This window comes from Protopterus annectens, chromosome 11.part0 (genome assembly GCF_019279795.1).
Source record: "Protopterus annectens isolate FY-2018-M chromosome 11.part0, PAN1.0, whole genome shotgun sequence".
NCBI lineage: Eukaryota > Metazoa > Chordata > Ceratodontiformes > Protopteridae > Protopterus > Protopterus annectens.
This window is the reverse complement of record NC_056745.1, coordinates 228098688-228113027: the sequence shown is the minus strand read 5'-3', so window position 1 is coordinate 228113027 and position 14340 is coordinate 228098688. Positions and strand designations below refer to the sequence as shown.

General features: G+C 41.6%; 1 protein-coding gene across 1 annotated transcript in view; it reads right to left on the bottom strand.

Moving 5' to 3' along the window:
* UBE2N (ubiquitin conjugating enzyme E2 N) overlaps positions 1-13836 on the bottom strand; it is a 336938-nt gene extending 323102 nt beyond the window's left edge. The window contains exon 1 of the mRNA XM_044087650.1: positions 13700-13836. Coding sequence (XP_043943585.1) covers positions 13700-13729 — 30 coding nt within the window. The 5' untranslated portion in view covers positions 13730-13836. The remainder of the gene's footprint in view (positions 1-13699) is intronic.
* Positions 13837-14340: the final 504 nt, after the last annotated feature.

Sequence of the window (14340 nt, the reverse complement as noted above, 5' to 3'; positions counted from 1 at the left end):
ATCTGGTAGACTAACCCACATCACAAAATAACACTAGGAAAGCTCCCAGAAATCTCAAAGGTAAAGGCAACAAATGCGACAAACAGAATTTTACATAATAAATATGAAAGAATGCAAAATACACTCAATAGAAAAGTTGTACACAGTTTTTAATTCAAGAACGGAACATCTTAAAATCAAACACCGGAGTATAACCACTGAACTTCAACTGCATTGGATGGTGCTGGCAGTTTCAACAAACCTCTGGAAGAAAACAGTCAATTCCAGACTTGCTGTAAAGAAAAAAAAATGCATATGCCCCTAAAATCTACTGCTCTTAGCTGCCTACTATTGCAGAATGTAGGTTTTGCTTCAAATTCTCCTTTGGACATGAAAGTGTTGATTTGCATCTCAGTGGTATACCAGACAAATCTGTCAACAATAGAGTTTCACACTTCTGTTCTGAATATGCACACTGATTCACTTTAGATAAAAAAAAAAAAAAAAAAAAAAACCTTGCTGCAACATACCACCACTTTTTACACAGCCCATTTTCAATTTCCACTCAGGTTCTCAAAACAGCTACACAATGAATATTCATGAGCCACAGAACTGCATCAGTAATGCAGGATATGCATATTCATCCATACAGCTTCCATTCTTCCATTAAGAAATCATTCTGTACTACTCACTTTTTGCTGCTTCAGGTCCACAACTAAATTCAGTGGTGAATGCCTGTTTTTATTTTATTTACTATGATTTCTGTTAAATTTCCCCTACATATAGTTATACTTAATAAACTGCTCTTCTAATATTTGGATTTTGTAATATTGGGGAAAGTCACTTAATTTCTAATCAGCTGTGGATAAATCCAAAGGTAACAGAAAAATACAAGCATTATCCCCAGATAATGACCTAGGCAGCCTCTGCTTAAGCAGAGGATAATCAAAACTATATGCAGTACAGTACAGTTGTGTACACTTACCATAAATGCAGATGTTAGTGTACTCACTGTTGCAGTCATTACAATTGGGTTATCCTGCTGGCAGGCTACCCTTAGCCGGCCTGAATTCCATAGTCTAGGTCTGGCGTTGGTTGCTCTCGCCTCTTCCCTGAGGTCAGTGCGCCAGGGGTATAAAAGATGCAGCAGATGCCATTTTCTTCAGTTTTTCTTGCTCCAGGATGTCAGGTGCCCCCAAAAGGGTAGGCTACAAATATGTCAATAAAACATGCATGCACCAAAGTATATATTTTGCCTTCATCTATAAGCAAATACACCACATAGGTTGTACAGAATACAGAAGTACAGATAAGGTCCAGCAAGAAATGGGGGATGGCGGGTGGGTAACCTGGACTGCAACTGTGAATACACTCGAACATCTACATTTATGTTAAGTGTACACAACTGTACTATGTTCTTCACGTTTCACTGTTGGTCATTACAATTGGGTTGAATCCCAAAGCTAAGGTTGGGATGCTGGAGCTAAACAGCATTAGGGGCGGCTATTAGGCCCTGCAGAACTGCAGTGGCAAAGCCTGCCCTGGATTTAGAGTAGAGTGGTAAGTGATGGTGCTTTGTGAAGGTGTGCACTGAACTCCAAGTAGCAGCCTCTAAAATGTCTTTGGTTGGTACTCCGAGGAAGGCTGCTGAAGTGGCTGCTGCTCTGGTTGAATGTGGCCTAATGCCCTTAGGAACTGGCTTGTCATTGTGAATAGCAGAAACGAATGCAGTGGCCTATCCACTTTGAAATAGTCTGCTTTGAGATGGCCTTTCCTTGTGATCCTGCAGCATATGCCACTGGGAATTGCTCCGTCTTTCTGAAAGCTTTGGTTCTGCTCAAATAGAAGCGTAGCTGTCTGTGTATGTCCAAAGAATGCAGAATTCTCCCCCCCTTATTCTGTGGGTTTGGATAAAAGGTAGGCAGATGAATATAGTTTGGTTGGTTAAGGGCCACACTGGACACTACCTTAGGCATAAATGTCGGGTTTGTCCTCAGAGAAACAGTGTCTGGATATAAAAAATGATAAAATGTTCCACAGCCATGAGTGCCTGTAGCTCAGAGACTCGTCTTGCAGAAGTTATTGCTAGGAGCAGAGCCGTTTTCCAAGATATTATCAGCTGCAGCGGCTGGCTCGAAAGGACAGGGTGAGTTGTTCCAAGACATAATTGAGGTCCCATGCAGGTATTTGTGATCTCCTTGGAGGCCTTAAATCTTTGGCCCCTCTGAGGTACTGCCTTAATAAAGAATGAGAAAAAAAGATTGGTGGCTCTGTATTGTAATGAGCCGAAATTGCAGAGGCATGAATTTTTATAGATGAAAAAGATGGGCCTTTGTCCAGCATCTCAGTCAAGTATTGCAAAATCTGAGGAATGTTTGGTGCAGCTGTCTCAATTCCTTGTGCCTGGTTCCAAGCACATAATCTCTTCCACTTTCCAGCATAGGATTTTCTAGTACTAGGCCTCCAAAATGACACCCATCACCACTTTAGTGAGAGGTGCGTTTTGTATGACTACATAATCCGCCGTGCTGCCAGATTTAAGGTCTTGAGTTGGCTGTGCAGGATCCGATTGTTCTGCTGGGACAGTAGATGAGGCACTTGAGGTAAGGTCCGGGCTGGGCATTGAGACAGTTCCTTAGGATTTGATACCAGTACTGGCATAGCCAGTCTGGGGCAATCATTTTTGGCTTCTCCTTTCTGACCTTTAGGAGTACCATGGGGAGGAGAGGCAGAGGAGGAAAGGCATATACTGTTAAGTTTTTCCAGCTGAAAGACAGGGCATCCACTTTCCATGCTTGTCTGTGATAAGTCCTTGTGCAGAATCTCTTTAGTTGGAAGTTGTGAGGTGAGGCAAATAGATGCCCGGGCATCCCCATTTCCTTGTTACCATGCTGAAGACTTGTGGATCCAATTTCCACTCGTGGGGATCCATGAGGTTTCTGCTTAGTTCATCTGCCAGAGTATTTATCTTTCCTGGCAGGAACTGTGCCTGCAGATGTACTTGGTAATCAATGCTGTGTCCCACAAAGTCATGGCTAGTCTGCAAAGGGGGTAGGAATGAGTGCCTCCCTGCTTGTTTATGTACCACATGACCGTGGTATTGTCAGTCTTCATCAGTAGTTGTCCTGGATGAAGAAGGTCTTTGAAGGCGGTCAGGGCATTTTGAACAGCTAGCATCTCTTTCTGATTGATATGTAGATGCGTTTGGTTTGTGGACCATGTGCCTTGAATACATCTTCCTGCCATGTGGGCTCCCCAGGCATAATCCGATGCATCCGTTGTTAATGTCTGTGTGGCTGGGGGTACAGTGAATGGCTGTCCCTTGTTCTGGTGACAGGCCTTCGCCCACCATTGAAACTCCTGTTGCAGGCAGGGAATGAGTGTAACTATTGTTTCCAGGCTGTGGCAATGTTTGAGTCCAAACACTTTTTAGGTACCATTGAAGTTTCCTCATATGCAGTCTTGCATATGGAATTAGTAGAATGCAGGATGCCATGAAGCCCAAGCCTGCAGATAACTGGGTCTTTGTTGCCAACAGTTTGAAATAGGTAGTCAACCGCCTTTGTCTGGAGTGAGATAAGCCATCTGGGCAGTTGTATTTAAGCTTGCACCCAGGAATATTATCTCTTGAGAGGGTACTAGTTTTGATTTCGGTTAGTTGACTGTGTACCCTAGGCATGGTAGCAATCTCTTTACAAACGCCAGATGCTGTAGAAGAATGTCCTTGTTCTTTGCTTGAATGAGGCAGTCGTCCAAGTAAGGATATATTTGTATTCCTCTGCCTGCAGTATGCAATTACTGGTGCCAGGCACTTTGGGAAGACCCTGGGCGCAGTAGATAAGCCAAAGGGCAGTGCAGAGAATTGGTAGTGCACTGAGCCAGCTTTGAATTTGAGGTATCTTCTGCATGTTTATCCGATTGGGACATGCAGGTATGCCTCTTGGATCTAAAGTCATAAGCCAAGTCTTCTTGCCAAACATGGGCAGAAGCTGCTGTAGAGTCAACATTTTGAATTTTGGAATATCCAGATGTGTTTAGAATAGATAGGTCCAGTACTGGTCTCCAGGCTTTGTCCTTTCTGGGTACCAACCAAGAACAGTCTTGAATAGAATCGTTGTCCCTGCTCTTGCTCTAGTACTTGTTGAATGGCCCTCATGTCCATGAGGGATGAAACTTGTTTGTGCCTCTGCCCATTGATTGCATGGCAGATCTGGCATATCGTTTGGCCTTGGCAGGGTGTGAAAATGGAACCTGTAGCCTTGTGATACTATATTTAGAACCCATTTGTCCTGGGTGATCATGTGCCAGTTTGGTGAAAAAAGTGCTAGTTTCCCCCCCAAAAGGGCTGCCAAAAGATAAGTGCTTGGTGCTGGAAGGGGGAAGTCATTGAGACTTGTTTCCTGTATGGCTGTGATTTTTTTCCTCTCCGCTCTTGGAGGTAGAAGCACCCCAATGTTTAGGTCTGTATGAGCCTTGGGGCTGTGATCTGCCTCTGGGGCATCTGTATCTGCCTCTTTGTGGCCTGACACTGAAAAGGACCAATTCTTTGTGGGCCAGTTCCTGCTAAATCTGGGAGGCTGTACATGCAAGAAATCCTTGACTATTTGCATAGATTTAGCTTTATCCTCCATTTTCTTCAACACCTCTTCTGCTTTGACACCAAACAAAGTATCATGCTGTAATGGAGCATCTAATAGTTTTGCTTTAACATGATCAGGCAGATTCTGTTCTTTTAACCAAGCATGCCTCCTAATGACAGAACCTGTAACAGCCCTGCAGGAGGCCTCTAGAGAATCAAAACCACATTGCAAAGTATGCTTTCCAACTTGCTCAGCTGCATGCAATAAATTCTGCATCTCTTTGTTGTCCGCACATTCTGAATTTGTTGACATTTTCTGTTTAAGCAATGACATAAGATATTGCTGATATTTAAGCATATGAAATTGGCAATTTAAGGCTCTTACAGCCAAGGTAGCAGAAGTATAAATCTTTCTACCCCATCGGTCTAGGGCCCTAGAATCCCTATCAGAGGGAATAGGGTTTTTTGCAGTAGAAGCCTTGACCCCTTTGGGACCCTGAGAGATTGTTTCTGGGTCAGCAGCAGGGTTTTTATAAAGAAATTTGTGTGAATCAGGAACCCGATAGTATCTGTCTGGCTTAACAGGAGCTGGTGAGAGAGTCTGGAGATAGACTCGTACTCTGGACTTAGAAAATAAATAATCTACAATGTCTAAAACAGGTGGGATAGCAAGGGGCCTGTGCTGAGGCAATAAAAGGAAGTCTGAGCCTTTTCTTGGATTCTGAGTAATCTTGGCTCTCCCAGTGGAAATGCTCCCTCATAGTATGCAGACTAATCCTCAGGAGGAGAGGCTGAAGGGATATATTCTTCAGCAAAAGAATCCTCATAGGGAGGAAGAGAATATTCCTGTTCAGAGGAAATGGATTCGTATTCTAACTCTTGCCTAGGCCTCTTATCAGGAGGGGGATGGGAACCCCTGATCAAAGTAATTAGGTCTTCGGCCATTTTAAGCATCTGTTTTTTAGGCATGGAGGCCTGTCCAGGAGAATGCTGTACCTGTTTCTTTGTCTTTAGAACTGCTTTAGTCTTTGAAGCTGAAGTAGGTTTCACATATAGCTGTGTAGGCCTGAAAACACCCTCAGAAGCAGATGCCTGCTCAGCGGCTCTGGACCCATCTGAGGGAATAGTTTCCGAGTGTCCAGTACCTTGAGTTTCCGGCAGCCTAGTCGGCTCCACGTGGGAGTCTGAAGCGGCCTGTGGCTCTGAGGTAGCAGGCGTCAGGGGCTGCTAAAGCACCTGAGAACTGGCGACAGGTCTAGCAGAAGCCTAGTCTGTTTTGGATCTCGGATGCCTGTCCTTTTCTTTGCACTTTTTATAAACTCCGGTAGTCAGCTGTTCCGACGGCATTATATAATTAAATCTTCTGCCAAAGTAATGGAATGCAAAATCGTACGGACGCTTAATAGTGGATTGGTTAAATCTAGCACAAAACCGACAACTAGCAACGTTATGGTCAGGGCCTAGGCAAGGAATACAGCAAGAATGAAAATCCTTAGGAGGTATTTGCTTCCCACAAGAAATACAATTATTAACTTTCTGACATCGCTCTGGAGCAAGAAAAAAAGTTTCCCCAACGGGGTACTTAGCTTTAATGAAGACTTCTGAGTTTTTCAATTTCAAGTTTCAGATCCGGAGTCAGCCGACCGGCACTTCTGAACTGCTAAGAAAATGGCGTCGGCTGTATCTTTTATACCCCTGGCGCACTGACGTCAGGGAAGAGGCGACAGCAACCGACGCCGGACCTAGACTTTGGAATTCAGGCCGACTGAGGGTAGCCTGCCAGCAGGATAACCCAGTTGTAATGACTGCAACAGTAAAACACAAAGAACATTGTAAATTTGCAGCTTGGGTTGTCTCATCCAGAGGGAGATATGAAAATTAAATATGCTGACAAACCAGTCAGACTATTTCAATGTTAAACTACCTAAAGAAAAACGGGTACTTGCATTAAACATCGCAACCAGTTTTTTTTTTTTTTTTTTGAAGGCATAATTGTCACGGTTCTCAGGAAACAACTGTATGTAATAGTGAAAAGGGGTGTTTAAAGTGCTACTATTTTATCACTGTTTAGGCAGCAGGAACGGATTACATATAACCAAAAGATCACTACTCATAGCTGCTGGACTGTCACCTTCAGGTCCGTTAGGATAGTACTTCATTTGCTCACTTTTGGGTTGAAAATTTCTACAACATAAATTTGGAGTGATCATGGTGCATTTAGGCAGTTATTCTTCTGCTGTGGCTTATCTGTATCACTGAAAAGTGAAGTTCCTCACGCTCCCCGGTTTTCACCTCTCCTGTCCCTCAAAATCCTTTTGCCCCAAATCAGACCAATGCAGTCATTGAAATCAGAGTATTGCAGGCAGCCAGCAGTTCATGCAGTTGCATTTCATAGTATTTGAAAAGTGTCCGCCATCCCAGAGCAACATTTTTACAAGTACAGAAATTTACATTGCCCTGTAATACACTTCTTGATCTTGCTGAATTTATATAATTAACTTACTTCAAAGTTCCTTTTAATGTGTGCAGTGTTGATAGTTCCCATGAGAACAGTGACAATTATGCGTCATTAAAAATCTGGTTGCAATAATACGCAAGTACCAAAAAAAATGACTGTTCAAACCTGCACCCCCCCCCCCCCCCAACTACCATTTGGGCAAAATCACAAAACCAACTAAAAAGCACATAACCATGCAGAGATGCTTGCCAATATCACTTTCACTTTGTGAACGGTTTTAATTCCCAGCAAATAAGAGAAATAGAAATGTTCCTTCTTAAAATGTCTCAACATATACCTGAAACTGGCTCATCTCCAGCTATCACAGAAGAAAAGTCCTAAAAGTGCTAAAAACCCACCTAAAAATACTGCACTGGTGACTCCTGACAATATCCCTGGATGCATCTTAAAAAGTATGATTTAACCACACTCCTAACACTGTTTTATCTCAGCCTCCTTACAGGTGTTGTACCACGCGAATGGAGAACAGCTACACTCATTCCCCTGCATAAGGGAGGACCTTCCACTGAAGCAGGCAATTACAAACCCATAAATCCAACCAGCCTCATATGCAAAGCCATGGAGAGAGTTATATAGTCAGGACAGAGACCCTCAAACACTAGACCAATCTCAGTTTGGATTTGTTAAGGGCAGGCTATGCTTACTTAACCTGGAGAATCTTTTTTTGAAAGGGTCACTAGAGCAGTGGATGAAGACAAAACAGTACACACCACATACCTCAACCTGGCCAAAGCTTCTGACAATCCCCCTCTCAAACATGGTAGAAAAAAAAAAACCACTCACCCACTGGATTGCCAAACGGCTGAAAGATAGGACATAGATAATCAAAATGGGGGAAGTCACCTCCACAAACAGGCCAGTCACCTCCACAAACAGGCCAGTCACCTCCACAAACAGGCCAGTCACCTCCACAAACAGGCCAGTCACCAGTAGAATCCCCCAAGGTTCTGTGTAGGGACCTCTCCTGTTTGGCATCTACTTCTCTGAAGTAAAAGCCAATACGAAAGGGCTACAGATGGCTAAGTTTGCAGATGACTGCAAACTAGTAGTCACTGAATTTCCAAAGTGAGACATCCTGCAGAAAGGTTTGACTCAAACAACTAGTGTCAAAATCAGGGGCTGAAACTACATACCAAAACATGCATTACTGTATCCTTTGGGAAGTCATGCACCCCAGAGAACTTAACGCAAGTTCCTGAAGAACAGCATCAACTTAAGTGGACAGTGAACTATCTTTTGACCAACATATGTTTATTGTTGTAAGAAAGTTTTATATCTCACTGCTTATAAACAAACTAATTGGCCTAATAGTAAAGAGGGACAACAACACCCCTAGATTTAGACAATCACTGAATATAATGCCCCCTTTGGCATGTATCTGTCCAGACAAGCAAAAACTGAACACCCACAGAGATATCTTGCCAGGCCTGAACATGTCCTACGAGACTAACTCAAAGCCCTATCACTATACTCTGTATCCTACAAACTACCAAGAGGTGACTAGTGTTTGGCATACAAGGTTTACTCAGACCCATTACGGATGGATTAATTGCACAAGTCAAATGCCATTAGAAATACTCTATGGATTTAAAATCTTTTCTGCAACATCAATAGAATGTGTTGGGACAGGTACACTTCAGAGAATACCACTGCAATGGAACAGACTCCCTATCCATTCTCAAGCACAACTCAAATCTAAGGACAGGGAAACAATTTACACAAAGATTGCACCCTGTACTACTAATGAACACAAAGCTCCTAAATGTTTTATCCCATGCATGTGTGACCTCAATTAAAGGTATGATCCCAGTTATTTTCAGTTCGGTATCATGGGTCTATATTACAAGATATAAACACAAAGAGCGAATGCTCTTTAATCTAACACTAATGCTCAAAACCAGAAAACATGAACGCATGGAATAGCAATTCCCCTCCAGGGGGTGTCCAGAGATCAAAAGTCAGGGGCTTCGCCCCCTACTTAAATATACCAAATCCAAGATCACACCACAGTGGAGGAAACAGCAAAGTCCCAACAATGGCCCAGCAATCTCTTTCCCTGGGGAAAAAAATCACTGTTCCATCCCTATATTTAATATTTTGTGGTCTCAAGCATTAGTGTTACATTAAAGAGCGTTTGCTCTTTGTTTTTTGATCTTGTAATATAGATCCAGGTAATGCAACTATTGATCATGGGATGGTTAAGGCCAATCTCAAAGTGCGAGAGGTTATTTTGTGCACAAAAAGGGAAGTCTGGCTAATGATCTCGGCATCAGATTCCATGCAATGACAGAGTCACACTTATTCTGCTGTCACTCTAGTTATATGCATTACATTGCTTTTCAGACTAAAAATGCTATTATCTTCTTTATACACACACACAGGGAAAAAAAAAAAGTCGCAGTACAGTTTTTGACATTTATCCTCTCATGAAAATACTCATACTATGAAACTGCACAGTTTACAATACCAACAAACATTCTTGCAAGCACAGCAAATCTTACTATGCAAAAGCAAGCAACTGCCAAATGCAACAAAGTGCAAGAAGTTACCAGCTAACTGCATAAACAGACTTCTGCTGGGTTGACACTGTAGGCTTTAAACACTACACCATAAAGTTAACTTTGTTGGGTTGCATACCCCCTCCTTGGCCTCTCTTGTATTCATACACCTAATGCAACATCAGTGCTCCTTTATCTTTCAGTCATCCTAAATGTTCCTAAAGCTACATCTGTGCAGTTTATTTTGTGACAGAGTCCAATATTTTGTAGATCTGGTGGTCTGTATGTTGGAATTTGAGATGACATTTACAATAAAACTGGAAAATACATTCTTCTTCTACATTATACCATTTAGATTCTATACAAGCATGACAACACCAATGAGAATACTCCATACACAGAGGCAGTTCACAATCCAATAGCCCTGCGCAATAGTACCAATATAACTGCATACGATACTGGCAAACCATTGGGGGGGGGGGGGTTAAGCAGCACAGACCAAACCATTATGAAATTTCTGAATGATCAAAACACCAGAATTAAAAGGTGAGACTAAATCATAGTGAAGTAGCCATTTCTTAACATACAAAGAGAAAAATAAACAGGGAATGCAAAACCTGACAGGATGGTGCAAGCCCGACCTGGTTGCGATAATACGCAAGTACCAAAAAAAAAAAAAAAAAAAAAGTTTAACCATATACAAGCGCGCGCACACATAAAAAATACTTAGAGTAGGGAACAGAACCGAGATAGATGTCTGGAATAATGATTTTTACCAAGTACACTAATTTGGATATTCTGCACTCAAATCAAAAATACTATGACTATTTCCACGAACATTAAAATTGCAGGACATCACCAAATTTATACTCATGGCTCTTACCTCCCTCATCAAATACTGTGCGTTTAAGAATTAGGTCAGAAGAACAAATCCAACTTACAAAGAATGGCACTCAGGAACTACTTTCAAAACATACTAGCTTATGAAGCAAATTAAAGCAATTTTCCCCCACAATACCTGCTGGTGGAAAGGTCTACCATAAATGTATCTTTAGCATCCTGCCACAAAAACGGTCAGACCACTGATCCTAAATGTATTATTTGGTTTTCTGAAACTGCTGAATGTACTTATCTGCCTGTCAATAACCATCAGATTTCTGCTGGCAGTCAGTGGTGCCTTTTTTTTGGGGGGGGGGGGGGGGCAGGCCACACAAGATTACATGAAAATTTTGCAACTAATTACTCAATACAGAAGGTGGTCCAAGGATCAAGTCACAGACCAAAACCTAAACTCGGCTTACAGATTATGTTCCCCTATACCTGCTCACTAAGGCACACACCGTCTGCAATACATCTCTCCAACATTGACAGTAAGCATAAAAACACATTGTCCTTTAGGATACATTATGTAAAAAATGCATTAGAATACTTGTACAGTATTAGTACACCCATGAATTTTTTTTTTTATTAGTCCATTTTGCTGGAAAGCAATTATGAACCATCCATTAGGGTCTACAGCACCCCCCGCCCCACATACTGCAGTATGCACAAATGTCACACTCAACGTAAAAATGACATCTTGTATAATGCACTTCGCACTCCATAAGCTTTATAGAAACATCCGTCAGATGGTATAGCTGGTCACTGGGGACCCCCCAACCACAGCAAGTCATCTTATCTTGATATTTTGCAACGTGTCTGTCAAACCAAGTGGGTAACAACTCTTTACACCTCATTTAAAACTCAAATATATAGCTGGTTATAGTGAAAGTGTGTTGTCAAGTAACAGGCTTCACAATTCCATTAATATTTTACCACTAACAACATGCCCACAGTCTTGTTGTAATGAAAGAACATTGTAGCTACAGTTCAGTCTGTGTGTCTACTACTCCTAAAAGTCTGCAAAGTGAATGAAAAATGTTGCTTAGGAGGGGTGGCAGTGACAGGGTGATACTTAAACTAGAAGTGCCCAGGGGCCCCCAAAATGCTAGCACCAGCCCTGGGTAGAGGGTAATGCCAAACTGTCAGATGGAGTCAAATTGGAGCTAAAGGTAAATTGATAAAATTAATGTTAAAACAGAAACAGTGGAAAATATTAGCAACAAGCAGCACAAGGAGAACACATCTAACAACCCATTTTTTGCAACCTCAAGTCACTGCTGGTGCTTAATCTTCCAAGAGGCTATGGAACATTTCCTAATGCAAGAACATACCCTGGTGTGCTCAAGTTAAAGCTCATGTAACAGTAAAAAAACTTCTTTTGGGGGGGGGGGGGGCGCAAAGACCATGCACACAAAATCTTTATAAAATCCACCAAAATATACTGCATTCCTTACTCTCACCCAATCCTTGAACCAAAATGAAATAAACTACAGCATGTCAATGTGGAGGCAAACTGTTTTACTGCTAAAAGTAACTGCAATGGTGTAATGGCATCATTAAAGGCATTCCATATACTAGTGACCCATTTTACTTCAGCAGGTTAGTACTATCTTCAGAACAAGTATCTGATGTACAGCTTTCAAAACCCAAAATTGAACAAACTCAGGCAAACAAACCCCAACCCAGACTGAAAACAAAACAAAATGCGATAACACTACATAGGGAGAATTCGTTTCACCACACAAACAAGCTTGACAAGACAAAAACAGTCCAGCAGTTTTATTTAAAAAATTGTAATGCCTCATACTACTGTACAACCAAGAATCCAGAAAACTTTCAGTAAAGATCACGTCAGAAATCCCCTTCTGCACTGCTCTGCTACCTGTTACTTCTACTACCCGACTCTGTACAAACGTGTTCTTGTCTTCCTACCTACTTTAAACGTGGGCTGTTTACTAGGACCCAGTCCCAGTTAAAGGCTACCCAATGTGACATTTAAAAAATGCCTTTTGTTTCAGTTACATTTGGTCATTGAGGACTTCCAACACCCCAAAGCGTATTCTAGAACATAAAAAGGCCCATGTAGTCATCTGGTTTCTTATTGACCGTCAAAAATTTTAAATCATAGCAATATCTTTATAGAATGCAACATCTTTCAGTTCGTCACAGTATCAACGTATACTATCAGTGACCGGACAAGACGATACAAATACTCTAAACATATACAACTAAAATATACACTATTAAACACTCCCCAACCTAACACTCACAGAAAAACATGTTTTTGCAACTAGACGTGTGAAATTACCTCACTACTTCTGCACAGCACACTAAACACAACGGACTACATACACATCAGACGTATATGCAATCCGCAACAGAAAAAGGATACCAGTTACCCTCAAAAATGCAGTCATTAAAGAGCACTAAACTATTTTATCTATTGCCAACAGCTTTCCCTTGTTCCTTAGTTTACAAATATCGCAGACAATGCTGGCCCTCATAACCTATAACGGTATTATGCTCTGCGTAAATACAATAAACCTTCTAAAAGCTGTGCAACAATATAAATGACCGGGTCTCAACCTTAGACATGAGGCAAACCGTTCAGCTGTTCTTCCCAAATCGCCTGTCATTTCATTCATTCATACATACATACATATATGCAAGGCGTGCAGTTTAGATCCCGCCCATAGACAGGCCTGGACTCCACAAACATAACGGCATCAAAGCATTCACAGTTCCGCAATAAAATAATTCATACGAGCAAACTACATAGATACAAGTAACACGTTCAAATCCCTAGCTACATGTTTTAGGATACACATTTTTCATTATAATATACTTCAATATCATTCTAAAGCAGTAGCTTATCGTGCACTTTTTCTAATATATACAACCCCTTAGATGCCACTTACAAGCGAAGCGGGCCCTTTTATACATTACCTTCCTACCAGACACCCGCCCGCGACATGCTAGATTTTATCCTCTATATAGGCCCTCTCGCACCACAGGGAGATCCAGCAGTGTAATCAATTAGCTTTCAAAAAGGCAGATGCCTTTTAATCCACCCACACACTGGCAATAATAATAAGCGGAAGCTATAAAACAACCCCGTTTTCATTCACATATGCAGTTTGCTTACTAGGACATTTTAAATTGGAAGCTCCAAGTCCTGACTCTATCACCAGATAACAAAGAGCCAAATACAAATCCCACATAATTAAACTGCATATATTTCACCTTAATAATCCTACGAGGTAATGCTGCCATCTTGTCTTATAATGTTTCGGGTTTCTTAGAGCTTCTCACGCTGATCTAAAAACCGGGCTCTTTCTGTGAACGTCAACTGCAAACCAATAGTGTGTCGGGATTGGTAGTCCAAACGTTGATGACAATGGGAGGTGCTGCAGGGAAATAAACTCCGAGTCCCAGACTGCGTGTCACGATCCCCATTATGAGAAACTTCGAGGAATCTGTGAGTGGAGGGGGTATTTCAATTTCTTCTCTTGCCATCCAATGTTCAGGACCGACCGCCACTGTGATACTTAAATGTGTAAATTATTATTGTTATTAGGTTTTATCAATGTGTTGTTTAAGTCCCAAGGTACTGTGTAGTCAAGGGCCCCCCATCGTAGTTGTCAACTGTTCCTTATTTTGCCTCATATTTTTGGTTATGCCTTGTAAAAATCGTTGCAGTCACTAAGTGATATACATTTAAGTTTCAGACTTCATATCCTGCAGAAAACGCAAGCAACTGCAAAAACTGTTATTCTAGCAACTAAGTTCATAGCAATATTTAACATTTGTCCCTGACACACCACTCAAGTGAGGGAGTCTTAAAAAGTGCATGATCATCTGTGTTGCGCACTGACAGTGTCCCA